Source organism: Pseudonaja textilis, chromosome Z, assembly GCF_049901715.1.
Source record: "Pseudonaja textilis isolate UNSWEBS1 chromosome Z, rPseTex1.2, whole genome shotgun sequence".
Lineage (NCBI taxonomy): Eukaryota > Metazoa > Chordata > Lepidosauria > Squamata > Elapidae > Pseudonaja > Pseudonaja textilis.
In genome coordinates this window covers 74,535,389-74,563,294 of record NC_142008.1, presented here as the reverse complement: position 1 = coordinate 74,563,294, position 27,906 = coordinate 74,535,389, and the positions used below count along the sequence as shown (strand labels likewise).

The following is a 27,906-nucleotide window of genomic DNA, read 5'->3' as shown; positions in this document are numbered from 1 at the left end:
TTAATTTACTTGATTTCTTCAGGCAGCATCAAGGAGAGAATCAAAGATTTGGGCAATGAAAAAATATATTTAAACAGATGAAATCATACTGATCCTCACCACTGCCTTTGGATGTTTTTTTTAAAATAGTCACATCTTTTAAAACTTATATTCACTTCACAGAACAAACACAGCAGCCTTCACCATGCTCATCTTCCTCCCCCTCCCTCCCCTTCTCCCCTCCCCCTATCTCTCTCTCTCCCTCTCTTTCTATTAATATTATAGGAGAAGAAAGAAATATGTAGAGAAAAAATAAAAATACTAAAACAAGTATTAACAAACTAGTAAATGTTCTACTCTTCCCTCCCATTTTACCCCAACTGATAGTTGCAATCAATAATTTGTAAGCATCTAGACTTGTTTATGATTTCTATTTATCACCTTTTGCCATTTTTTAAATCTGTCTTGGAAACCATACTTAAAATATTTGAACTTGCCCTATTGTGTAGTGAATTATATATTATGGAAGTAATTCTTGCTAAAATTATAGGAGCTGTGGTGGTGCACTGCAGTGATTAGAATAAAGAATTGCAGGTTAACTCCACTCACAACCAATTTGATCTTGACCAGTTTAAGACCGCGATTGTTTGGAACAATATGCTAATGTTATAAACTGCTGAGAGAGTGCTGGAGTGGTATATAAGTCCAAGTGCTATTGCTATTTAATTAAGCTGTGGATCCATACAATTAGTTTTATCATTGCTGTGTATACTTCAAGTTTGGTTTTTCAATCTGATATCTTTTCCAATGAATTTGTTCTTGTGGCCATCAACAAGTATCTTAATAAACTGTTTCTTGTTTATATATTCTAAAACAATTCCTAGAAAGGATATCTGAGGTTTCAATATGAGTCCCCCCACGACTCCTATATTTAAAAAGCCCACAATGTTGACCTTTATACATTTTACTTGGAGATTTCAATGAAGAGTCTTTTTGATACAGCTCAGCCACATAGTACTTCAGTTCAGGGCATGCTGAATTGCCCTCTTCATTGGCATTTGACAATTTTTTGGGAATGCATGCACCAAAGGCATTTCTACTAAAGAGAAATAATCTGATTTAATTATTAAAAACTAAATCTATTTAATTTCTAATAATTTAATTTCTAATGATTAATTTTTAATAAGCTATTAGAGGTGTCAAAACGTGAACCACATTTTTGTACTTTGAACAAACATCAAAATAAATTCTTTAGAATCAATCAGGAGGGATTGCATATCACAACCAAAATCACCTTACTGCATAAGGTTCATCCACTCCTTGATCATTTTCTCCAAATTTTATCAGATGACTTGCACTGTGTGATATGTTATGAAACAGGGAGAAAAAACTATTTTATCCATATTTTTTATTCTGGGAATCATTTAATAAACTTCCATAAATTAAACTTTTTTTTCATACTATTAAATGAATCCCACATGTACTTCCATTGTACATTAATAATATGGCCATTATCACATAAATAAAATATTATTGAATAATCTATCATTATTCAGTAATAGATGATTTATGGAATCAGAAAATAAATTACATTTATTACATTTACATTCAATCTGGATATAATTTTAGGGAATTTCAAGGAAGAAATAGTATAATTAAAATGCATGCATTACAAGTAACTTACCCAAACATTTCCATCTTGGTGATATGGCTTCCAATTTCTCCCTGTATCACTGTAAAGCATTCGGTACTGAGTTACCCAGTCAGAACTACTATATCTGCCTTGAGTAGCAATTGAGCTGATCTGTTTCCTATTGCCAAAATCCACTTGTAGCCACTGGTAATGGTTACTTTCTGATGGACACCAGCCTCCTGCACCTATAGAAATAAAGAAAGGTGATACTATTACATTTCTAATATGATTTTCATAGAAAGTGATTCTTTACTGAAATATATCTAAGTGTACACTCATTAGAACTTTCCACTTTTGTTTTCATTTTCAGTGTATAACTGAAGTACTGATGAACTTTGTAGCAGCAAAAGTCAACAATGGTAGGAAACAATGAATGCTCTGAGAGAGAAGGAGAGATACTCTCTGAGTATCAATCTGTTTTGTTTGTTAGTTTATATATCAATTCCTGAGTGGCATTCTGGTATGTCTGAGAAGAATCCTAAATGACAGCAGTTAGAGTTTCATTCCTGGTCCTTTACTGATAACTGTTCCATGGAGAAAGCTGTTTATAAATTGGAAATAGATATTTTTGCCACCCTAAGTCATATGGACAGCCTATGAAGTTGTGCATACTCTTTAAAACTTTGACATGAATGTGATATATCACAGAAGTTTAGCAGCTATTGCAGGATCATAGAGTTGTTTTTCCTTCTACAAGTAAATAATGATCAGCATGAAGAAAATTTATCTATGTGGTCATTAAAAATTGACAGCAACTTTATGGTATATAATTAATCAATAAATCAAAACTTCCTATGGTTTATTAAAAAAAGTAGTATCTAAAAAAATAAGATATAAGATTTAGCAAATTATTTTATTAATATTGTGGTTTCTCTTCGGATCGTATAATCTTTCGCATTTCTAAAAGTGGCCTGCTCAGTTTCTGCTTGGAGCAGAGAAACGAACTGATTTCTGCTTCCCTTAATATTTTTATGATTTTTCGTTTAGGAGAAATAGCAATAGTACTTATATACCACTTTACAGTCCTCTCTAAGTAGTTTATAATACCACTTAGAGCATATTGCCCCCAACAATCTGGATCCTCATTTTACCCACCTCAGAAGGATGGAAGGCTGAGTCAACCTTGATCCTGGTGAGATTCGAACTGCCAAACTGCTGGCAATTGGCAGTCAGCAGAAGTAGCCTACTGCATTCTAACCACTACATCACCATAGCTCATATTAAATCCTGCCTTTTTTAATATTTGCCAAAATTTTCATTCTTTGGACGGGGGTTTCCCACAGCTTACAATTAAAATAGGGTTTAAGATTTTTCCCTAGTCACTTTATATATCCTGATGATATTTAAATTGGCTTTGTATCTAATTGTCCTTTCACTTAAAGAATTTCTTCTCTTTAAAGGAAAAAGTGTTCCTCTTTGGTATATTAAATTTCAGTCTTTTTTATTTAAATAAGAATATTGAGACTATTTATGCCTTCTAAATGTGAATTTGCTTAGAGATGATTTGATATATGGGATGATAACAATATTATTGTTAGGACTCTGTTTGGACTTTTGGCTGACAGTGGATGGAAAAAGACATAACTTTTAGATTTGTCTATAGTTGATAGCTTAGTTATAGGATAAAGAATTTAATATTTGTTATTTAAGAGGAGGGAAGAGATAGTGAAATTATTTATGTCTATTATGATGAGGGTAGAAAGCTCTTACGTTTTTTTCTTGATCTTCATGTTTTTTAATTGAATCTTTTATTTTCTTTTTCAGTTTGCATTATTTTTTACTGTTATAATTAAAACTTTTAACTTTTTTTTAAAAAAGAATATCATCTATTTAAATGACCACAGCAGAGAAAATTCAGTTGCAATTATATTGTGGTACCTGTCAACCCACACTTACTCTTTTCTTCCATTGAACATATCTTTTCATTTTTTTATAATAATCATATGTCATTTATGATTTTAATTTAATTGTACTGAAAGGGACTATCATGAGTAAGAACCAAGCAACTTTATGGACATTTAATGGCATCTTCTTGGTAACTGTTAAATTATAATCATTTTAAAGTTTGACCAAATTATCCAGAACATCTCTTGTCAGAGTTTGGCAGCATGACAATGTCAGCTGATTGATTCTTTACTGATTTATTAAGCCACAATTTCAAATTAAGTGGGAGGGAATAACAGCACCCACATCTGTACTCTCCAAAGCACTATAGAATTTATTAAAATATATAAGCTTCAAAAATGTTATCACAGACCACTTATAGTACATGTCCTATTGCTTGATCAATGTTTTATATTCTGGTTTCATCAGAAATGAAACTATCACCATATTATTTTTTGAAGCTGTTTTGTCCATTCCAAGAAAATTGTCCTACGCTATGCATGAGCAAACATTTCAGCTATGGATTGGGATCAAGATATATGGAAAAAAAACCTTCCCAACAACAGCATCTTCATACCCCACAAACGATGGAGACTCTTCACAAAACAGGTTAAGCAGAAATCTGTGGAGTACAATCCAAAATATTGAGCAGAGTCACTCTTCCTCTTTCCATTAGTGGTATAATAATAGTAGTTAGTTGAAAAACTGACTTTATCAGGAATAGCTTGATAATTTTTCAGCGATTAATTCAATTCACATCTATTTATTGTGATCAAATATCAGTATAGATAACTAACAAATAAAATTTAAGAGAGAACTAAAATACGATTGTAAAATAACCTTACTAACATCTAGCAGTGAGATTCAGGAGATGGCCTTTATTAAATTATAATATAAACACCATGATTATATTAAATATGTAACATCTAAAATTACAACATATATGACTACAATTCTCACTCATCCAGGGCATGGTTACCCCAAAGAGGCTTTTTTAAAAAGCAACTGAACTATCTTTGTTTTTTTCTCTCTTGAAGACTTTTAACTTTTCACCCAAGAAGCATTTTCTATTCTGACTGAATGGTGGGGAGTGAAACAACAGATGACTGAAAGAAATAGAAATCCTTTCATTCCCTACCATTCAATCAGAACTGAAAATGCTTCTTGGATTAGAAGCAAAACCTCTTCAAGAGAAATAAATAAATAAAGTCCAACTGCCTTTTGAAAAATCACCTCTGAGATAAAGTAAAGGTATCAACAATTATTAATAGCAGTGGAGTAAAAATATTTATATTGGCCCAGAAGATACTGGATCTTCTCTGCTACTGTACAAAACATAGCTAAATGTGCTGTAACTCTATGAGCGTGGCAGGCACAGTGATAGCAGGAGTGTAAAAATGAGAAGCTCCTAACTGCTGCTTTCCCTCTGTGTCAGGGTAATGATGATTTAATAGCTGACAAACTGCTGTGATGTTGTAATACTGAAATGCTGTAATGATGATGTAATGGTAGTAATGAGTCAGCAGGATGATAGAATAGAATAGAATAGAATAGAATAGAATAGAATGAAAGAATAGAATAGAATAGAATAGAATAGAATAGAATAGAATAGAATAGAATAGAATAGAAAGAGACCTTGGAAGTCTTCTAGCATTTGACTGCTACCTCTTTAAGAGGCTGTATTATAAGAGAGGCTCTGTGAGGGTATAACTCTCTCTCCGTGTGTGCTTCCATGCTGTAAATTATTGATTGCTATTTGTTAAGACTTGTCAAAAAGTACTTGTATGTATATATGCTTTTGTAGGGATAAAATCACTATATGTAAATACAAACCTGTGCACTCTATTTGCTCCTGGACTGTCTCACTTAGTCATACTGCATGCACTCTGACACTCTGTCCACCCTGATTGCCACTACTGCCATTCCTGGCTTCTTCTGCTCATAGCCCTGTGCAGTGGTGGCTGGGCCAAGGGAAGTGTGGAAATGGGAAGTCTCTTTATGCTACCACTTCCTGCTACCCGCCTGAATATGTTCTGCACTTTGTCCATCCTCTCGCTCACCCTCCAGCTGCCATGAGTTGTCCTCTCAGTGAGTTGACCATGTGTAGTTGTTCTGCAGTGACTTGGTGGTGGTGATTTTGCAGAGGTGAGTTGGTAGTGGTGAACTGCCTTAGACCCATTTAGACAGCTGCTCTGATGAATTTAGGTTGTACCCTTTCAAGAGAGGTGAAAAACAAAGCTGGGAGGACACAACTAGAGTCCCATAAGGAAGCAGAAAGAGAGGCTTAGCCTGAAAGAGGTCTGGAACATAACATCCTCTCTTGGATCAGAAAAAAATAAGGATGATATTGGCAAATCTTTGTCCAATAACAGCAGAGTATTCACAGGGGTTTTTCCTCAAGTCAATGATATGCATGACTACTCCTAAATACTATATTTATGAATGTACCTATTTTTATTTTAAATAAATAATAACAACCAATTAATCAAAAGTGACAACTTTTCACTGGCAATGCAAGCTTTACAAAAATTCCTTTCCCTTTCAAATCAATTTTATAATAATACCTTTTTATTATTAAGGGGAAATCTTATTTTAACACTTTCTAAATATTTATACAGACTTTAAATCAGGAGATGGCTCAACCTCTTTATGTGATGGATTCTTTTGAGAGAATTCTGTACAGTATATTCCAATTATATTCAAATGCAATTATTAAAATATTAAAAACAATAACAAATATATGTGTGAAAATAAAGTTGCAACTTTTTTCAATCCAAAATATGTTCCCACTAAAATCTGTTCATAGATCCTCAAAGTTAAACATTCCTGCTGTAAATTAAACATTGAATTTATCCCTGAGTTGCTACTTTATTTATCTGAGTAATTCTGTTCATATCAATAATTTAAAGTATTTTAATTTTCTAAATTGTTTCTAACTGCATTTTTTTTATTCCAATCACTAGTTTATGTACATATATGTACATCTATGTACATATAATGTGATTGGATAGGGAGATTGTTTATAAACCCATATATTTGAGGGAGTATCTGTGATTGACAAAAGCTTATGTGATAACTGCTTTGTTACATTTTAGGAGTCAGTTTCCTTCCAGGTAACATGATAGCATCTTTTTAATTATTAAAATATCAAAGTGCGTTGAGCTTCTTAAATACAAAATCTAGGGGCATAGAACATAATATTTTCTTTCAGAAATAGTCTCTGTCAACACTGTCTTTATTTTACCATACCATGGTATTGTATGGTCTATGCTTCATTTTATTATTAGGGATATGAAAATAAAACCAATATACTGTTATGTATATGTAAATAATGTAGTTGGGTTGACAATATATAAACTACAAATATATATGTTTGTACCTTTAAGAGGGAGTTATAGATCATGGTTTAATTCTGTTTCTCTTTTTCACTGATGATCTCTCTTGATACTGATACTGACTGACTATGGACCAATACTGACTAACCCTGTTTATTTTGATATTCTGTTGATATTGAAGGTTATTTGTTGTATTATGATTTGATATTTGTCTGCTGTAAACCACATGGAACCAATAGGAAGACTTTCTAACTAGATGTAAGAAGACTTTATAACTGAATATTTCTGGACTGTTAAAAACATGTATGACATCAACTGTTTATTGGACTGTGCTATTTCTTCAAGTAAACATTAATACAACTTGTTCAACTCTGTGTGGCTGTATATTTCTTCATAACTGTTCTCATAAATCATTTTGCATGTGCATATCCTTTTTATACAAGGGTTACTCTGCACATATCCTAACATTGGTTATGGGCCCATTGAGATATTGAGAACCAGTGTGAATATACAGTTTCATATTTAGACAGCTAATTGTGGTTTATTGATACAATGGCACAAGAACAGTCAACCAGTCTATCCTTAATAACCTGGTTGAATGGAACAAACTATATTTCCTGGTCTATGAAGTGCAGCCTACTTCTGCGTAAAGAAGGATTATGGACTGTAGTGAATAATCCACCGGATATAACAACTTTGCATCCATCGAATGATGAAGATAAAAAGAAAATAGCTGAATTTAACCTGGCTAATGAAAAGGTTCTTAGTATAATTGGACTGACACTGAGTGATCAGCAGCTAGTCCATATTTGTGGCCAAGAATCTGCTGCTAGATGTTGGGACATTCTGAAGAAGATTTATGTTCAAGATAGTGTGGGTACACACATATACTTTACACGTAAACTGTTTCAAGCTCGTCTTATAAAAGGTGGCAATATGTTAGCTCATTTGGAGTTTATGAAAAGGACTTCTCAGAAGCTACAAGAAAAAGAACTGATTTTTTCTGAGTTGCATCAGGTTTACATTATTCCTTTTTCTTTGAAATTTATGATGATTATGTGTCTTCACTGGAAGTTTTAAACAGAGATGAACTTACATTGACTGGAATAACTGGAAGACTGTTGGAAGAGTCAAGAAGAAGGCAAGATAGAATTCAACTGAGAGAAAGACAACCACAGGAAGAAAAACTATCTTCAATTGCCTATATCATTAGGAAATGTTTTTCTTGTGGGGCTAAAGGACATATAGCCAGATACTGTAAAAAGAGTAAGAAACAGAATAATATACAGAAAGCTCATAAGAATGTTAGTTTAGCAATATCAAATATAACTACAAATGTAAACCATGATATATGGGTAGTTGATAGTGGAGCATCGCAGTGTATAACTAAAAGTAAAGAGAGATTTGTTAACGTGAGAAAGAGTGAACAGCATATATCATTAGCTAATGGATGGAAAATGAAAGTATATGGAGAAGGTACTGCATATTGTTCATGTATAAATGAAAGTTTACCGATGTTATATGCACCTGGAAAGAAGTTTAATTTGCTATCTGTAAGAGAAATGGAAAAAGCAGGATTTGTAGTAACATTTAAGGGAGATACATGTTTAATAGACAAACAAGGTAAAAGTATTACTGCGAGATTGGAAAATGGTTTGTTTATTATAAATGATGATCCATCAAGTAATGTTAACTCAGTTTATGAGAATAAGAAGCCCCATGATGGATGTATTCATCTATTCCATAGATATATGGGACATATAAATTTCAAAATGATCAGGAAAACTGTTGAGTTGTCTACTGGTATAGATTTAAAACCTTGTATAAAGTATGTAGATTGCAATATGTGTAATAAAAGGAAAACAAGGTAATTTCTGAAAATATGGTAAATGGACTGAAAACCAGTAAACCATTAGACATTGTGTTTGCTGATAACATTGGACCTAGAAAACCTAGTATAGGTGGAGAGTATTATGGAATGTACTCTCCACCTATATATTGAGAATATATTGAGTATTACAGATCATTTTTCTGTTGCCTAATGAAAATAAAGCAAGAAACATACCAGTATTTTGTAAATGGCTAAAATTTACTGAAAGAAAACAGAAACAGAAAATTATTAGATTAATTACAAATAATGATACTGAATTTACTAATAACAAATTTGAAACCATGTTACGAAAAGCTGGAATTGAACATGAGCATTCTGATCCTTATAGACTACAACATAACATATATTGAATGTAGAAGACAAGCATTACAGGTTATGGCTAGGAATATGATGTCTGATTCTGGTATATCAGAGCAACTGTGGGATGAGGCAATAATGTGTGCTAAACATGTTTTGAATAATATAATAAGTTTAATGACTGGTGAATTACCATTTACTTGTTGGCATAGAAGAAAACCAGATCGTGGTTATTTGCAACCCCAGCATGGGTTCAAATTCCCATGCAAGTAAGGCAAAAGGGACAATATAGAGCTAAGAAATTATATTTTGTAGGTTATGGAGCTAATCATAGATTATTTAACTTTTGGGAGCCAGGTACTACTAATATATATTGGAGTGCAAGTGCTAAATATCTGGAGCATGTTGGCTGGAGAAAGTTTAAACAAGAATATAATAATAAAAAACATAGTATTATTGTAAGAATTCCATAGTTCACTGATCATAAAAATGATAGGAATATTGATGAATCAGTAAAAGATGAACCATCTATAACTGCAAAAGATTCAATAGGGGAGGTAGAGGAAGAAAATAAATAAACAACACTACTGAGTTTTCTAGAAGGTCAATTAGAGAGAGACGTAAATATAACAGAGTTCAAACAAGCATTTTATGTAGAGTTAGATAAAGAATCTTCTAATCTCTATGAAATTGTATGAATTATTAATTGTGAAAAAATTATGAATTAAAGACATAATGTATTATATATTGACCAACCCAAAGGGGTGAATGTTATGTATATGTAAATAACGTAGTTGGGTTGACAATATATAAACTATAAATATATATGTTTCTAGCTTTAAGGAAAAATACTGTAATGTATTATGCTGTGTTCTGGTTGGTTAATTATGCTACAACTTGCCATAAGAGGGAGCTATAGATCACGGTTTAATTCTCTTTCTCCTTTTCACTGATGATCTCTCTTGATACTGATACTGACTGACTACGGACCGATACTGACTAACCCTGTTTATTTTGATATTCTGTTGATATCGAAGGTTATTTGTTGTATTATGATTTGATATTTGTCTGCTGTAAAAGACATGGAACTGGTAAGAAGACTTTATAACCAGAAGTAAGAAGACTTTATAACTGGATATTTCTGGACTGTTAAAAATGTGTATGACATGGACTGTTTATTGGACTGTGCTATTTCTTCAAGTAAACATTAATACAACTTGTTCAACTCTGTGTGGCTGTATATTTCTTCATAACTGTTCTCATAAACCATTTGCCGTGTGCATATCCTTTTTATATAAGGGCTACTCTGCACATATCCTAACATATACATCAAAAATTATGATGTTACCATTAGATCATTACAGTGAATCCAATTTTTATATTTCAAATTTGTTAATGATCTTTGCTTTAACAGCATTAATCAATGGTTACTCTAAGAGAAGCAAACCTTGTACCGGGGGGGGGGGGGCATTAGGAAGAAAATCAAATGCTTTGCCAGCATTCCTGATAAACTTTAATACTAAATCAATGATCTGTACCTCCTGATAAATAAAGCAGAAGATGGCAATATCTGTTACTGATTGTGAGATGCATATGACTTCTTAGTAGCATTTGAAGTAACTATATTTAAATCATAACAAGGGACATCTCTTTAGAAAGAGTTCCCACTAGCAAAAGTGTACAGTGTAAACTCAGGTTGTGACCATAATCCATTCCAGGAGTACGGTTGCAGCCTGATTTGGTCATGACCAGAATCACAATCAACTGTGCATGTGCAAACAAAAATTTGCGCAGACTGCACATGCATGGAAGGGGAAATTGGCATGGAAAGGGAATATGCTGCAGCCAGGTTTGTTCGTCACCCAATTTTTGAATGTTGACCCAATTCAAAAATTGGGTGGATTTTTTGGTCGGAAGTGTTCGTGACCTGAGGTTCCACTGTATTTAGTAACTTTGTTATTTTGACTGACACATCATAGTCAGTTGTGTCTTTACCATCTGCTTTGTTTCTGCTTACAAATGAAAACATGGAAAAAAGAAAAAAATTATCATACACTAAACAGCAAAAGAGAAGCTACATTCCACAAAAGGATTACAATGCCATGTGAAATATTCCTATCAAGAAATTTCTTGCAGATAACTTTCTGGATTTTTATAGAAAGAGCACTAGTCTAAAATGATTTTAGCAGAAGCTAATTTTGGCAGCAGGAACTTGAATACATTGCGTACTTACTGTAGTGAGATTATAAAAACTGACAGGAACATTAGGTGAATTGTTATGCTGTTATCTTTAAACAGTTATTAACAAAGGTTAAAATGTCGACATATTTTGCTTTGCTGGCTTCACAGGAATGCTTTTATCATAACAGGAATGCCTTTATCATAACTTCTAATAGTTAACAATTCCCAATAAGACACTTTATTCAATAAAAATGCAGGTAAATATAGAAAAAAAGGTGTATATGTCACCTCAAGACCAATCACCACAGGTCAATGGAGAAGTACCATCAGATAGTATGCTGGAGGATGCCAACAGAACCATCATGGCATTACCATAATTCAAAACAGTGAACTGATGTACACTCTAATTATAGAGGTGCTTGTCTACATGATCAAAAGAAACAGCAGTACATATCCCCACCTCTCAGAAAATGAGATTAGAGCCAAAGATCTGGAATCTGGAAAGAAAAATACAGTAGAAAAATACTGGAAAAAGTCCTGACTCCATTTGAAGCCTTACAGACTGCTAAACATATGCTCATACGTAGCACTGTGACCTAGCAAAGGAGATACACTAGAGAAGCAGAAGCCTAGAAGAGAAAAACAAACAAACAAAAAAACATTTAAAGCATATTTCCAACTGCAGTCCATCAACCCAGTAATGGTAGAACCACCAACAGCCAAAACTGAACACTACTGGAAGAACATATGGCAGAATAAGAAAATATAATGCCAGTTCAAATTGCTGCAGGGTCTGAGAGTAGACTGCAGCAGTTAATAAGAACAGAAACCAGTCACCATTGCAATAACAGAAATCTAACAGTAGGTGAAGAACATGAAGAGTTAGACAGTAGCTGACCTACAGAAGTTCCACATCTACTGGATAAAGAAACTATTAGTAGTGCATGAATGTCTACTAGCAGACTCCCACCTGATTGGCTATACAAGGAAGAACAATGCTGATCATGAAAGAACCCCCACAAGGGAAAAGCACCATCCAACTTCAGCCAATGATTGACTATAGGAAAGCCTATGGTCTAAAGCTAAAAACATGCCTGGCATTATACAAAATTATCAGAATGTAAGAACCTTCCTCAAGGATTCAAAGGGATTTTGGAACTCAACTCAAGATAACTCATACAAGTGATCATCAAGTTTAGCATTCACCAAAGAATGCACTATCCCCACTTCTGTTCTAGATAGACTTCAACTTCCTTGGTCAGATAATCACAAAGACTGATAAGGATTCAAGTTCAAAAGTTCAGCTATCTCCTCTATATAGATGACATCAAGCTACATGGAAATTGGAACTGGAACATGGAACTAAAACTTATACAGATTTAAAAGGAAGACTTCATTCAGTTTGAAGTAGTGCTACAGGAAGAGAATGAAGAAAGGAAAAGTAGTTTAGGTAATAGAATGGAGCTACCAATGGGCTACATAACAGTTATTCTGTCAAGTGCAAGAAGTCATGAAGCAAAGTGGTTCAAACTGATACAGGTTTACTGTATGTTAACACTCTGCAAGACTCTTAACTACTAATCATCAAAGCAAGTTGGTGGTAGATAAGAGTCAATGGAATTCAAGGTAGACTGGACTTAGATCTCTTGTGGGCACAAAAGGACTCAACAGTGATAATGGTCTTGACTCCTACCTTGGACTCAGTCAGATATCTCCTACATTTACAGAGCAGTTAAAAGCAGTTTGATATCTCATAACTACTTGAAAACTATGATGAGAAGACAAGGAAGCCAACAACATCCAAGTATCATCAAAGGATCAAACAGCTCTTGGAGAGCCAGCTCAATTTGGCTGATATGTTATTAAAAACTAAAATTTAGCCCTGGCTATGGCTGTGTCTGGGCTTTTTTTTTTTAAGTAAAAAACCCTTTTTCTGGTTAACATTGTATGGTTAACCTTTTCACTATCTAAATTTTACCACATGTGTTTTCCCAAAAACTCTGAAGTTTGCCTTCTAAGATGTTAATTTTAAAATATATATGAAGACCTTCAGTTCCTCATTAACAGAGACACAGAAATAACTGAAAAATATGGCTTGAAGCTTAACACCTAAAAAACCAAGATCATGGTCATCAGCAAACAAACCATTAATTTATCACTGATACCTTCAGAAAGAATACCACGAGAAAAAGTTGAAAGAATCATATACCTCAGTTCTAATGTATATGAAACTGGAATGTGAATACTGAAGTAAAAACAAGGATGCGGAAAGCTTGAACAGTATTCTTTAAAATGAAAAAGGTCTTCTGTAGTCATGGTATAAGTCTAAGATTGAAAATCAGGCTTGTTGGATGCTACATCTTTTCTATCCTGCTCTATGTAGTGGAGACTTGGTCTCTGACAGAAAGCCACATGAAGAGACTAGAAGCATTTAAAATGTGGATCTGCAGCTGTCACGTATAAATTGGGTTGACAAAATCAGAAATCAGAAGGTGATAAGCCACCTGGGAAAGCCAAGGGAAATAAGCAAAACCATAAAAATCTAATGGGCCATATCACAAAACTATTCAGTTGTTTGAACTTTGTGAAATTATTTTATAATTTCTTTGTGCTCAACATCCAAGAGAACATTTAAAGAAATATTTTTTTGAAATGTGTGAGACAATTTCTAAGAAGTTGTATGTTGCTGCACTGTAGCCATTTACATATTATCAATTAATAATCAGAAGAAGTTTGAAGTGATCAAACTAAAAGAAATAATAAACAAATTCTTTCCAACATTAAAATTTGAGGATCACTTATTAGTCAAAAAACAATAAATGGTAAAAACAGGTATTTAATTTGGACATTCTGCTTAAAGGGTATTGGTTCAAACTTCCAACTGAATTCATTTTTCAATGACTTGGTTGATTTTATAGATTGGATCAATCTGACAACTTGTATCAAACTGAGTAACAACTGAAACCAATTTTATAATTCAATTAAATAAATTAGCCAATTCAAACAGTGATAAATTCAAATCAGATCAAAATTCTAATAAATAAATAAATCAGTTTCAGCATAATTTGGATATCATTTAGGCAAAATGCTTCAATATTTTGCATTGTTCCATGTTTCTGTAAATATTTATGAGACAAAGAACAAATTATGAATATTTTATATACAGTGATAATATAAATCTGTTAAGTTTTCATAATTTGTAAATGTAATGGGATTTAGCCATTTATCAGTGATGCACTAATATGCACATAGCTTTTTAGTTTGAATCATATATGAGAGACCTTTATAAGGATACACACGCACAAAAACCTACGATGAAGCTTTAAGTAGTTTTTCATCATATTTCCTTCCATAATTAGGAGGCTTTGTTAGTCCTTTCCTGTTAACACAAATGTGGCATACTAAATTACTTGAAAAAGAAAATATGATTATTAATAATATGCCCTATCATGCTGAGTAACTCAAAATTGCTTGAGAATAATCAACATCTAATTGTGAAGGCTGAAATATAGATAATAGCTGTGCTCTTCTGTTTGAAAAGAAAAACAGCTTAATTTTAATTCCATTATTTCTCTTCCCTCCAGCACAGTGAAGTGCTAAAACTGTTATAATGCTAAGGAAATAGCTTTTTTCTTTCTAAGCTATCCTTTCTCCTTCCTTATAAGATAAAGTCTTATTTATTTTACCTGCTACAATGCTCCCTTTGATAACTCTAAAACAGAGATTCTAAAACTCTTCAGCTCATTGACTGCCATGCAGGTGCAGTGGTTAGAACTCAGTATTGTTGGGAAATTCTGTCAACTCCCAACTTCCTGCAGTTCAAATCTCACTGGCTCAAAGTTCATTCAGCCTGCCATCTTTCCAAGGTCAGTAAAATGAAGACCAAGATTGTTGGGGGTAATATGCTGACTCTGTAAACTGCTTAGAAAGGTTTAAAGCAATGTGAAGCAATATATGTTTAAGTGCTATTGCTACAGCTATTGCTACTCCATGAATTTCCAGGTTATTCATCAAGCTCCAAAGATTTATTATCTGAAAATAATTTAACCAACAAAGTTTTAATTAATAATATGATGAGTAATAATAAAAATAACAATATCTATCAAAACCTACCTAATAGAAGATCAAAACAAAGGGGCAAGGAACTACAGGCCAAATACATGTTTACCAACAATTGAAATTTGAAACTAGTGTAGTTGCTGATGTTGTCCAACAATATCTAGTTGAAAATAGATGTTTCCATATAAACACAAAGGAAACTGCTCAAAGACGCTATCTTCCAGCAAGGCAGTACCTGATATAGCTGTGGAGTTCGTGTGCTTTGAGGAAAATGAGAGCTATATATGGGGTTCAACCGTAATGGACAGGTCTCATCAGAGGAGTCAGACAGAGTGTCTCTTCCAAAAGAAAAAAAAAATGATGACACATAAATTACAGAAACCCTGTCATCGCCCAGGTGAACAAACACTATACTAGGTGTTGGAGTATCTGAAAATTTGGTGAAACAAATACAGGATTATTGGCTTAAAATTAATGGAAGAAAAGATGTTTGCCTGCTGCTAAGATACAGTGATTAAAAAATAAACAAATACCTTTTATAATAGACCACCGAGAAAAGGGTATTTGAAATGAAACTCAGGCACCCTTTCCTTTGCCCCAGAAAGAAGCCCTCTAACTGTAGAAGTAGAATAATTTAAATAATCACTGAACATTTAGAACATCACGCAACAGGATAAGTTGCTTGAATTGAAACTTGTTCCAAGGAAACAGCACAAGAATTAAAAGATGCCAATACCATTATATCAAATGTAAGTAGCAATTCATTACAAAAACTGAACCAACTAATATATAGCACAGCTGCATTATAACTGAACATGTGGGAAGCAAAATAATCAAAGAAGAAAGAGAATCAAAGAATGAACCACCAAAATGGAAGTTCAGGTTGGAAAAATAAGATCAACAAGCTGAGACCAAATGTAAGTAAGCTACAACAGAAGAAAAGAAACTGAAGAACAACTGAAGAACATTCTCTTTTTTAATGTCAATGTTAAAAAAAACCTCAGGCAGAGGTGTTCCAGATTAGCCTTGTAGCCCTATGTTACAGAGAAGTGATAGAGCTGCCTTTTGCCACACTGGTTTAAAAGAATTCAAGACTTTGTTAGGTTCAGTTGAGTAACTCTGAGCCATTTCAACGAAGTGAGTCATACTTCCTCCAACTAGAGTAATTGTACCTATAAAATAAATATTATTCTACTTGCTAAATACCTATCATTTTACACTGAATCATCCTTTCAGCAATTTCAGATGGATTTAAGTCAAAATTTATCACAAATTACTCTTAACTGATTAGAATCACTGAACATTGAGATTCTCTTTCAATTGTTGCTCAATTGAAACTTTCCCTTTAACTTGTTATAGTTTTATAGTGAGAATTTTATAATAAATTATATATTTTTTTATTGTTGTACACCACCAGAATCACTTCTGGTGATATGGGCAGCTGTATAAATTTGCTAAACAAATAAATAAATGAAGTCTATGGTTAATTTAATTTACTTAGTACAAGAAGGAATCATCCCAGATAATCCTGGTTATTTGTCAAAGCCATTACATTTAGGCAGGAAAAAAATCAAAGGTATAAATACACATTAGATGAGATTTGGCTCAAAAACAGTAACTATGAGAAGGACCTTGGAGTTCTGGTGGATGATCACTTGAAAATGAGACAGTAGTGTGCAGCAGCAGCAGCCCAAAAAACTAATACAACCCTGGGTTATATAAAAAGAAGCATAGAATCAAGATCACATGAAATATTAATACTGCTTTATAAAAACTCTAATAAGACCACATCTGGAATACTGCAACCAATTTTGATCACCATACTACAAAAAGAAGTTGAGACTTTGGAAAAGTTCAGAGAAAAGCAGCTAAGATAATAAAAGGTTGGGAGGCTAAACCATATGAAGAATGGCTACAGGATTTGGGTTTGGCTAGTTTAAAGAAAAGAAGAATTAGGTGTGACATGACAACAGTATTCCAGTACTTGAATGGCTGCCACAAAGAAGAGGGGTCAAATTATTCTTCAAAGCATTGGAGGGCAGGACAAGAAATGATGATTGGAAACTAATCAAAGAGAGAAGCAATCTGGAATTAAGGAGAAACTTCCTAACAGTGAGCACAATTAATCAGTGGAACAGCTTGCCTCCAGAGAGGCAACCTATGGCTTTGGAGCCATATGTGGCTCTTTCAGCCCCCTGTTGTAGCGCCCTGTTGGTTGATCCCACCACTGGCTGCCCCCTCCCCTCCCTTCCCCATCACTCCTCGTCTGGCCTGAGAAGGTAAGGGTGATGGCGGGGCGATGGAGACTTGCTTCATATTCCAGAGCAGGAAGTGACTGGATGGGAGTGAGCTGGCCATGCCCACCCAGTCACACCGGTTGTTAAATTATTGGCTCCCAGTGTTTTCTTTTCTGTGGGAAATGGGTCTAAATGGCTCTTTGAGTGTTTAAGGTTGCAGATCCCTGGTCTAGACAATCACTTGAATAATCCTTCCACAAATAGACAGAACTGGGTATTCTGGATAGTTTAATGCATGTATGTATTCTCCCATACACTCACCAACATGTCCTAGCTGGGATGGTTTCAACAACTTAAAAAGGGCAGGTTCAAAATGTTGTGGCACAGATCATGATTGACTGGTTTGATCTGTTTCCATTGCAAGTGTTTCCACAGCACTGTAAAAGCTGTCTAGTTTGGAAAAATTAATTCGACAGATACTATTGAGAAGATGGGGTCCCATCATATGTTTTTTATTATTGCCAAAGCACTGGCTGGTGACTTACAAGAACAACTCCAACAGTAGATCATTCATTTTCTTCAATACTTAGTGGGCAAAATTTAGGTAGCATATTGCGGGGGGACAAGTTGGCACATTTAGGAAGTGCTGAATAGGAGACTATCTCCAGGCTCAAGCTACAATAGGGCAACATGATAGACAAGGCAATTCATTTGCTTATCCTTCTCTGTTCCTAGTTGGTCCATTTTATTGAAATATAAAACACTGGATTAAAGATCTATGCAGATTATCTGCAGAAATGGACTGCTCATGTAAACTGTCCATTAATATTCAATTTATTTCTTTTGCAAATAAAATTAAACCCTTTTCCCAAAAAATTGACCAATGTGGGTGGTCTCATTATAATACTAATTTTCTGTTTTATTTTACTCTTTTAAACAGCCATGCTTATCAATTATGAGATTTTATGGGTTTGTCATTTATAGCTTTTGTTTGTTAATTTTCTAGCAGAATATGACATTACATTAAGTGTATAAATATTGTAATTTCCTTTAGTTTAAAAGTATGTGTGTGTGTGTGTGTGTGTAAACATATATTCAAAATTCAAAATGTTTAAAATTTAAAAATAAAAGTCCTACCTCCTCTTTTGTTTAGTTTGGCAAACCCTGCTGAATAGCTATTTGATGTAGATGGCAGAGATGATGAACTGCTGAAGAAGGAGGGTGTTAAGCTGGAGACCAGAGGTTCTTCACATTTTTCTGAAAAACAAAAAAGTGTGACATTTTATAGATTTTATTTCTCTACTACTTTTGAAAACAAAATGGTATATTGAGAACATGATACTTAAATATCCAAGTTCCTGCAATATTTCAAATAACAAAAGCTAAATAAATAAAATCCACATAATGAATACATTTCACATTGCCTCAGTAATAATGAAATACCTGCTATGGCAGTAAAATTGGATTTCATTCCAAAAATGGCAAGGATCTAATAAAAATTAATTGGAACATTTAAAAACTGTTCAATCTACATTTGTGGGCTATTTGAGGGTGAAGTCCCAGAATATGCTCAACATTAGCCAGGTCAGTAATCCCACTTGTAATTAAGACTCATTAAAAAATCTTTCGCCATTACCTTTCAGTTTTCTTTTGCCACAGATCAAGATCAGCTATGGCAGTTACTATCCTTGCTTTTCTCATTTCAAACTTTTTTCAGTAAGGCCCTAAAATTATGCCTGAATAAAATTCAGAAATGATTGTTCTGCAAGCTTGTCTTCACCATGTTTCCCCATTCCTTTCATCAATTTACTGGCATAGTTATAAGGATACAATTAAAGGATCAGTGCAGGGGAACTTGCATTTTTCACTTGAAAGATGTACTCTCCAAACATCCTTTTCCTTGGGAAATATATAAGTCATTTCCTTTGGCTTTCAATAGTTATCACTTCAGTTTCCATCCACATCTCCCATGGATTTGCATTTCTAAGATCCACAAACATAACATCCTACCAAATATTAATGCTTCACAAATCTAAGAATGATACAGACATATATCTGTTTTGCTTTCACATGCACAAACACACAACATATATATATATTTCTCCATATATTTGTATATGGTATCATTTTTACAGGCCATTTGCTATAGAAGTCAGTGTATACTTTTTAATGATGGTTTGTCTATTTTATTAATCATCAGGTCACATCAGAGGTCCTTCCTCTGGATATGGCATGATATTCTTCTACCCTCTAGAATAATGAAATATTTTAGGAAATATTAAAAGGGCAGAATATTTCCCCTAAAAGGGAGGCAGAAATCCCACCCCCCATCTTTGTTAATGCCATTAATGCCTGGGCCAGTCTATTCTACATAACAAAGATCTACCTCCTTCAGGCAGAGCCATTTAATTGCCCTTCATTGCATCACCCAGCAAGATTCAACCAAACTTAGCACCCAGACAATCTACAAAGCTAGCTATGATAACCAATCAGGATACTCTTCCTGTGCCCCAGGAAGTTCAAAACTAGAGAAGATATAAAACCCAGGGACTCTCAGCATATCTTCAGGGGTGAGATTCAAATTTTTTAACAACTGGTTCTAGGTGTGGCTTGGTGGTCATGTGACTGGGTGGGCATGGCTTGGAGGCTGGGCGTGATTTGGTGGTCACATGACCGGGTAGGCATGGTTTGGTGGTCGCATACTGGGTGGGTGTGGCTTGATGGTCATGTGATTGGGTGGGCATGGCCAGGTGGCCAGGAGACTGGCAAACCAAATACAAGTCCTTGCTTAATGGCCGGTTGCTTAGCAAGTGTTCTAATTTATGACTGACCTCTTCAGAGCTACTTGATCTATTTTTAGAGTTTTCACACACACACACACACACACACACACACACACACACACACACACACACCTAACCCTGCTATTTTACAATTCTGAAAGGATAGCCTGCTGGAGCAAGAGGTTGGTCTAGACTCTAGAAGATGATCTCCGAGATCCCTTCGGCCAGCCCTAGATTGCTGTGAGTCTTCTTGTTATGTCCCTGGAACTCTAGGAGTTCCCACTCAGGTCCGTTCACATTGCGGGGGCGGTTTTCCCCCTCGCTCATTGGTTGGTTCTCCCCAGCAGCCAGCTATAAAAGCAGGCTGCGGGGTCCAACCAGTTGCTGATCGCTGCGAGCCAGTTCCAGGCTTGGCAAAGCACGGTCAGTCCTTTATTGCTATAATAAAGTATTTGTTGCACTATGCTCTGGTTCAGCCTCTCATTGCCCAAACTTAACACTGGCGACGAAGGTGGGATGGCTACCAGAAGCACCATGCAACCGCTGAGTCACTAGCCGCCGATCTGCAGTCAGAGAGAGCGATCGGCCGGCGATAAGAGCAACGCTGATCCGCAGCCAGAGAGAGCGGTCAGCAAGCAACGAGAGCGAACGCTGATCCGCCGCCAGAGAAAGCGGTCAGCAAGCAACGAGAAGCGAACGCTGATCCGCAGCCAGAGAAAGCGGTCAGCCAGAAACGAAAGTGAGAAGCGTCTGTAGCCGCTTGTTAGCCCAGCTACAGGAAAAGTGAAGCGCTGCGAGCTGCAGCCGCTCATTGTTTTAGGCGCGAAATTCAAACGGCTGTCATTTGAATTTCAACCCTAAAAGGTACAGCGCGTGCTGTAAGTCAAGTCACTGACGCCACGCAGGCGCGAATTTCAAAACGCTGCCAACGGCTGACAGCCTAACCTCGTGCTTAGCCCAGAGAGAGAGAGAGGATTGTGAAAAAGCCTCTCCAGAGCTGAAGTCACTTGCCTGCCACAGGCACTAGAAACCTTTTGCTGCTGCCCCAGAGAGATTTTGTCCACAGATTGTACAACCGATTCCTTCACTATGAATTCCAATCCAGTCTTCCCAGCGTTCAAACCGGATGAGGAGAAGTGGGAATCATACAAGAACCGCTTTAACCATTACATCGATGCAATTGGGCTGGCTGATGCAGGGGACCACCGGAAAAAATCATATTTCCTGATCTACTGTGGAGCCATCGTCTTTGACACTGCCACAGCTCTCTTGGCTCCACGTGAGTTAAAAAACGTTCCATGGTCTGAACTGTTAGAAATCCTTACTAACCACTATTCTCCCAGACCTTCACAGATTGCCAGGCGATCCACCTTCCGTATGAGGAAGCAATCAGACAAAGAGACCATCAACCAGTACATGGCTGCCCTCAGGACAGCAGCACTCCATTGTGGGTTTGGAACCTACCTGGAGGACATGCTCCTCGATCAACTAGTATGCAGGGTCAAGGATCTCCACCTCCAAAGGCGCCTACTCGCTAAGAAGGACCTCAACCTCGCACAAGCCGTCGAGGAGGCCCTGGCAGCAGAACTGGCAGCACACTCAGCCACCGAAATCCATGGTCCAACTTCCAAGCTAACAACAGTTCCAGTCCACTCCGAGGAGGTGGTAGCAGAGGAAGTCCCCAGTGATGAAAACGACATCCACCGCCTCACCAACGCCAGGCATCCGCAGGTAGGAGCCAAGCAAGAAAACATCGGTCCACCCAAGCACATCACCCTGTGCCTATCCTGTGGTAGATCTCATCTGAGGGCCGCCTGCAAATTCAAAGGAGCCACCTGCAACACCTGCCACAAAAGGGGCACATCGCGAGAGTCTGCCAAGCCTCTCAAAACTCAGCACAAAGGCACCCCCTTCTCACACTCTGGACCTCAGAGGCAAGTATTGAACTGTCGCACTCACCACCATGCCAAGCACACTTGCCATACCATTAGTAAAATCTCTCTCTCCGTTTTGTTAGAAGGTAAACCGTGCCGCATGGAGGTTGACACAGGGTCAGCGCTCTCAATTATCTCGTGGAGCACCCTCAAGAGGCTACAGCCCAGCCTATCAACAAGCCGGCTCCAGAAGTGCCAGTTTAGCCTGAAGGACTACCAGGGGAAGGTCATTCCTGTAATCGGCAGAGGCAAGTTCCTTGTCAATTTTAGAGCTTTCAAAGGTCACCTACCTCTAGTGGTAGTTAACGGCAATCTCCCCACACTCTTGGGGCTCGATTGGTTTCCCCATCTCGGCCTAGGGTTAACAGGAGTCCATGCTGTCTCAACCTCTGACACTGACTCCTTATTCGCTGATTACTCACATGTATTCAGCGATGAGCTGGGGTGTTATAACGGTACCCCTATCTCATTCTCAGTCGACCCCCAGGCAGTCCCAATCAGGCTAAAACCGCGTAGAGTCCCATTCGCTATTCGGCCAAAACTAGATGCAGAATTGGATAAACTATTAAAACAAGGGGTCATTGAGCCAACAGATTTCGCCAAATGGGAGACGCCCATTGTCACACCCCTCAAAAAAGACGGTAGCCTGAGAATTTGCTCGGACTACAAGACCACAATTAATAAGTTTTTACAAGTGAGCGCTTACCCAGTGCCCGTCATTCAGCATTTATTACACACTTTTGAACCTGGCAGCATTTTTGCCAAATTGGACATGTCTCAAGCGTATCAACAGTTCCCTGTTGACAACCAAACAGCGGAACTCCAGACCATTGTCACCCACAGGGGTGCTTTCCGGTGCAAGCGTCTCCAATTTGGCATAAGTGTTGCCCCAGGCATTTTTCAATCCCTCATGGAGCGGATTTTGCAGGGCCTCCCTGGTGTAGTACCCTACTTCGACGACATCTTAGTCTCGGCCAGGGACAGACCCCAACTCTTCCAGAGAGTTCGAGCAGTATTAGAGAGGTTCAGACAGCATGGCCTCAAGTTAAAAAAAGAAAAATGTGCCATTGCCACTAGACAGGTGGACTTTCTGGGTTATAAAATTGACGCCTCAGGCATTCACCCCCTGGAGTCCAAGGTTAAGGCAATTCACGAGGCACCCACTCCAACCTCCAAAACTGAACTGCAGGCCTTCTTGGGGCTATTGAACTTTTACGTGTCCTTCCTGCCCCATAAAGCATCGGTGGCAGAACCCCTACACAGACTGTTGGATAAAAAATTGCCTTGGCACTGGGGTCACAAAGAAGACTCCGCTTTTCGCGCCGTCAAATCACTACTCACGTCAGAGACGGTACTTATTCAGTTCGACCCCAACCTTCCATTAGTGCTAGCAGCAGACGCCTCCCCTTTTGGAATTGGGGCAGTATTAAGCCACAGGCTCCCCAATGGCTCCGAGGCTCCCATCGCTTTTTTCTCCAGGACGCTCTCTGCAACAGAGCGAAATTATAGCCAGATCGATAAGGAAGCTCTAGCAGCTGTTGCAGCAGTGAAGAAATTTCACGAATTTCTCTTTGGCCACTTTTTCGAACTGGTCACGGATCACAAGCCTCTCCTGGGTCTACTAGCTGGGGACAAACAGACCCCTCAAGTCCTTTCTCCTAGAATGACGAGATGGACCCTTTTCCTAGCGGCATACTCGTATAGACTCATACACCGCCCAGGTAAAACATTGTCCCACGCTGACGCTCTCAGCCGCTGCCCCTTGCCGGCTCCAGCTGAAGATCCAGCTCCAGTCCACGCTATTTTTGAGGTCACCCAATTGGACCTCCCCATCACTGCCCTTGACATTGCTGCTAAAACCAAGGCAGACAAAACAATCGCCCAGGTACTGGACTGGGTGAGGAGGGGGTGGCCGGGCGGTGATGTTGAAAACAAATTTACACCTTTCAAGACCCGCCTGCAGGAATTATCCAGTTTGCAGGGCTGTCTGCTGTGGGGCACTCGAGTGGTCATCCCGACCTCACTGCGTACCCGAGTTCTGGAGGCGTTGCACGAGGGGCACCCTGGCATCGTCAGAATGAAGGCGTTAGCACGCAGCTACGTATGGTGGCCGGGCCTCGACGAGGACATCATCAGATGGGTAAGCTCCTGCAACCCCTGCCAGGAATCCCGTCCAGCACCTCCTATTGCCACCCCTACTAAGTGGGAAAGCGCCAGCGCTCCGTGGTCCAGAATTCACATCGACCTAGCCGGCCTATTGCATGGGAAAATGTTCCTAGTGGTCGTGGACTCCTACTCTAAATGGATTGATGTGGCACAACTATCCACGACCACCACACTAGCAATTACCAAGGTGTTAACTCGCCTGTTTGTAACACACGGGCTGCCTGACTATTGTTTCCGACAATGGCCCACAGTTCGCATCAGCCGAGTTCAGCTGTTTCGCTGCCAACCTGGGCATCCACCACATTTTCACAGCCCCATTTCATCCTGCCAGTAACGGATTGGCTGAAAGAGCCATCAGGACCACTAAAGAAGCCCTGACTAGGTTCAGCAAGGATGACTGGCACCACAAACTCTCGCGTTTCCTGATGAGCCAGCACTCAACTCCGTGCTCAGTCACCAATAAGTCCCCAGCTGAGCTCCTGATGGGCAGGCGCCTGAGGACTGTATTGGACAGACTTCACCCACATTACTGCCTGACTCTCCCTCGCTTCCACATCGGGGTTAGACATTTTATCTTACAGGAACCTGTATTCGCGAGGAACTTCGCTGGAGACCCTCTGTGGATCCCGGCGAGATCGTGGCCATCACCGGACCCAGGTCATATCGAGTCAGACTGGAGGACGGCCGAATATGGAGAAGGCACCTGGACCAGCTGCGAAGGCGTCACAGCACCCTCGTCAGCAGTGACCCAGAATTACAAACCGGAGCGAGGCCTCAGCATCAACCCCACATCAGCATCAATCCCAGTGACCTGCTCACACCAGCAGCCGTTCCGGGAATCCGAACACGGACAGCGGCGTCCAGATGGCTGACCAGTCCGAACCAGTCAACGGGAGCACATCCCCAGTGACCAGCCCTACGAATCCCGGGCCAACCCGAACCGAGGGGCGCGTAAGTGACACTCTACCGATTCTGCCTTCCCTACAGACTCTGAACTGACAGACAACCCACCGGAGCTGCGCCGTTCCGGGCGCCAGCATAAACCTCCTGCCTACCTCAAAGACTATGCGTGTTCGCATCTGGGGGAAGGGGTGTTATGTCCCTGGAACTCTAGGAGTTCCCACTCAGGTCCGTTCACATTGCGGGGCAGTTTTCCCCCTCACTCATTGGTTGGTTCTCCCCAGCAGCCAGCTATAAAAGCAGGCTGCGGGGTCCAACCAGTTGCTGATCGCTGCGAGCCAGTTCCAGGCTTGGCAAAGCACGGTCAGTCCTTTATTGCTATAATAAAGTATTTGTTGCACTATGCTCTGGTTCAGCCTCTCATTGCCCAAACTTAACACTTCTGAAGCCAGGGTTTGTGTCCTTTCTCTCCTTTTTCCCCCTCTCTCCCTTCCTCCCTCCCTCCCTCCCTCCCTCCATGTATCTATCTATCCATCCATCATATATCTCATTCACTTTCTCCATTCTCCCTCTCTTTCTTTCTTTCTTTCTTTCTTTCTTTCTTTCTTTCTTTCTTTCTTTCTTTCTTTCTTTCTTTCTTTCTTTCTTTCTCTTTCTCTCTCTCTCTTTCTGCCCCTTCCTTCCAACCCCTTTCTTTGTCTAGCTCTTTTCTTTCTTTCTATTTCCTTTCTCTTTCTCTTTCCTTTCCTCTTTCTTTTCTTTCTTGTCTCTTCCTTCTCCCTCTCTCTCTCCCTCTCTCTCTCTTTCCCTCTCTCTTCCTCTCTCTCTTTTGCTCTCTCTTTCTCTCCCTCTTTTTCTTTCTCTCTTTCTCTCTCTTTCCCACTCTCTTTCTCTCTCTTCCTCTCTCTCTTTCTTTCTTTCTTTCTTTTCTCTCTCTTTCCCTCTCTCTTTCCCTCTCTCTTTCTCTTTTTTGTCTTTCCCTCTCTTTCCCTCTTTCTTCCTCTCTCTCTTCCTCTCTCTCTCTTTCTCTCTCTTTCCCTCTCTTTCTCTCTCTCTCTCTCTCTTTTCCCTTCCTCCTTCCCCCTCTCCTTCTAAAGTTAGGGAACCCACCTGAAACACACACACACACACACACACACTTCCAATGTTGCTCGTTAACTTATGATAGTTCTTCCCAGCCAATCTCCCAGAGTCCCAGGGACTGGGTGCGATTGTCCATTTGCATCTGGTCCCATGTTACCTGAAAAAGCTGGCAGGCAAGGTTCTGGGTCCAACAAAGGGGCTGCAGGCAGGACTTCCTATCCTCCCTCTTTTGGGGAAAGGTCTGGAAACTTCAAGCGAGGCATGCTTTGCAGCATTGCCCACCCTGACATCAGCTCTGGGCTAGGCAGCAGTTTGGCTTTCCTGATTGCCTGCAAAACTTCCTGATTGCCTGCAAAACTCCCATGCCTGGTGGCAGAGGGAAAGGTGAGCCAGCCAGGGCAGAGCTGTCACCACTCAGCTCCCCACCAACCCACATCTTGTTCCCTGCTTGGATTCTCTGCAGCTGCTGGGGCTCGTGGCTGCTGGGGTTGTGCGGGAGGCAACCAGGAAGCACAAGGCTATGCTGCCCACATTGCCCTTCTGCCAGCTGCCCCTCCCTCATTGGGCCAAAAGTTTTAGCCAAGTGTGGGCCGCCAAACTCCATGGGCTTGAAGATAAGGCTGATGTCAGGGAGGGAAGATCCACTCTGCAAGGCTTGACTTGCATCATTCTCACAGTGGCAGCCCACATTCAGCCAATGTGCGCAGGCCAGCAGGCAGCAGAGGGACAGGCGGTAGGCCAGGGACAATGCAAGCGGCACAGCTTTGTGCTCTCTGGTCAGCCCCCTACCCCCAGCAGCTGCAGAGAATCCAGGTGGGGGGAGAGATGCAGAAGCCAGGCTGTGGGGACCTGAGCGGCGACGGGTCAGCCCTGACTCACCTTCTTCTCTGCCACCAGCAAGCCAGGTAAGCAGGAGGCTGGGGACGGTGGGGGGAGGAAGCTCACTAGGCTGTGAGTGCCACATGCCATGGCGCTGGTGGCTAAGCAGCCAGACAGCCAGGATGTTTGGGAGGGAAGCTTGCTAGGCTGCAAGTGCTGAATGGGATGGAGCCGTGATGCTGGCAGTAAGCAAGCCAGACAGGGACAGTTGGGGTGGAAGCTAGTTCGACCATGAGCGCTGAGGGCAGCAGCATGGCGATGGTGGCTAGGCCAGCCCAGGAGTCAGGGCTTGTGGTGGCGGTGGCGGCAAGGGTGAGGGCGGCAGTGATAGCGTGGTGGTGACAGCCTAGGCTGGCCCAGGAGTCAGGGCTCAACTGGGGCTGGCAGCAGCAGCAGCATGTAGGTGACTGGGGCTTGCAGAGCCTCACTCACCTAGGGAGATCATGGTGGAAGATAGACAGCGATGGCTGGCAGGCAGGTGGGTGGGCAAAGACAGATTGCAGGCAACAATGGCGCATGGCTGATATAAGGGCAGGGCAGGTGGGGGAAGAATGCAGTCAGCGATTGTCACCCTTGCATGCAATGTCACACATGCGTGATAAAGA

The 27,906-nt window shown here is 39.1% G+C and overlaps 1 protein-coding gene across 1 annotated transcript in view; it reads right to left on the bottom strand.

Annotated features, from left to right (window-relative positions):
• Positions 1–27,386, bottom strand: part of CNTNAP2 (contactin associated protein 2) — an 850,526-nt gene extending 823,140 nt beyond the window's left edge. The window contains exons 1-3 of the mRNA XM_087917173.1: positions 26,789–27,386; positions 18,694–18,813; positions 1,664–1,857 (exon numbers count right to left, since the gene is read on the bottom strand). Coding sequence (XP_087773299.1) covers positions 1,664–1,857; positions 18,694–18,813; positions 26,789–27,386 — 912 coding nt within the window. The remainder of the gene's footprint in view (positions 1–1,663; positions 1,858–18,693; positions 18,814–26,788) is intronic.
• Between the last annotated feature and the right edge of the window lie 520 nt (positions 27,387–27,906).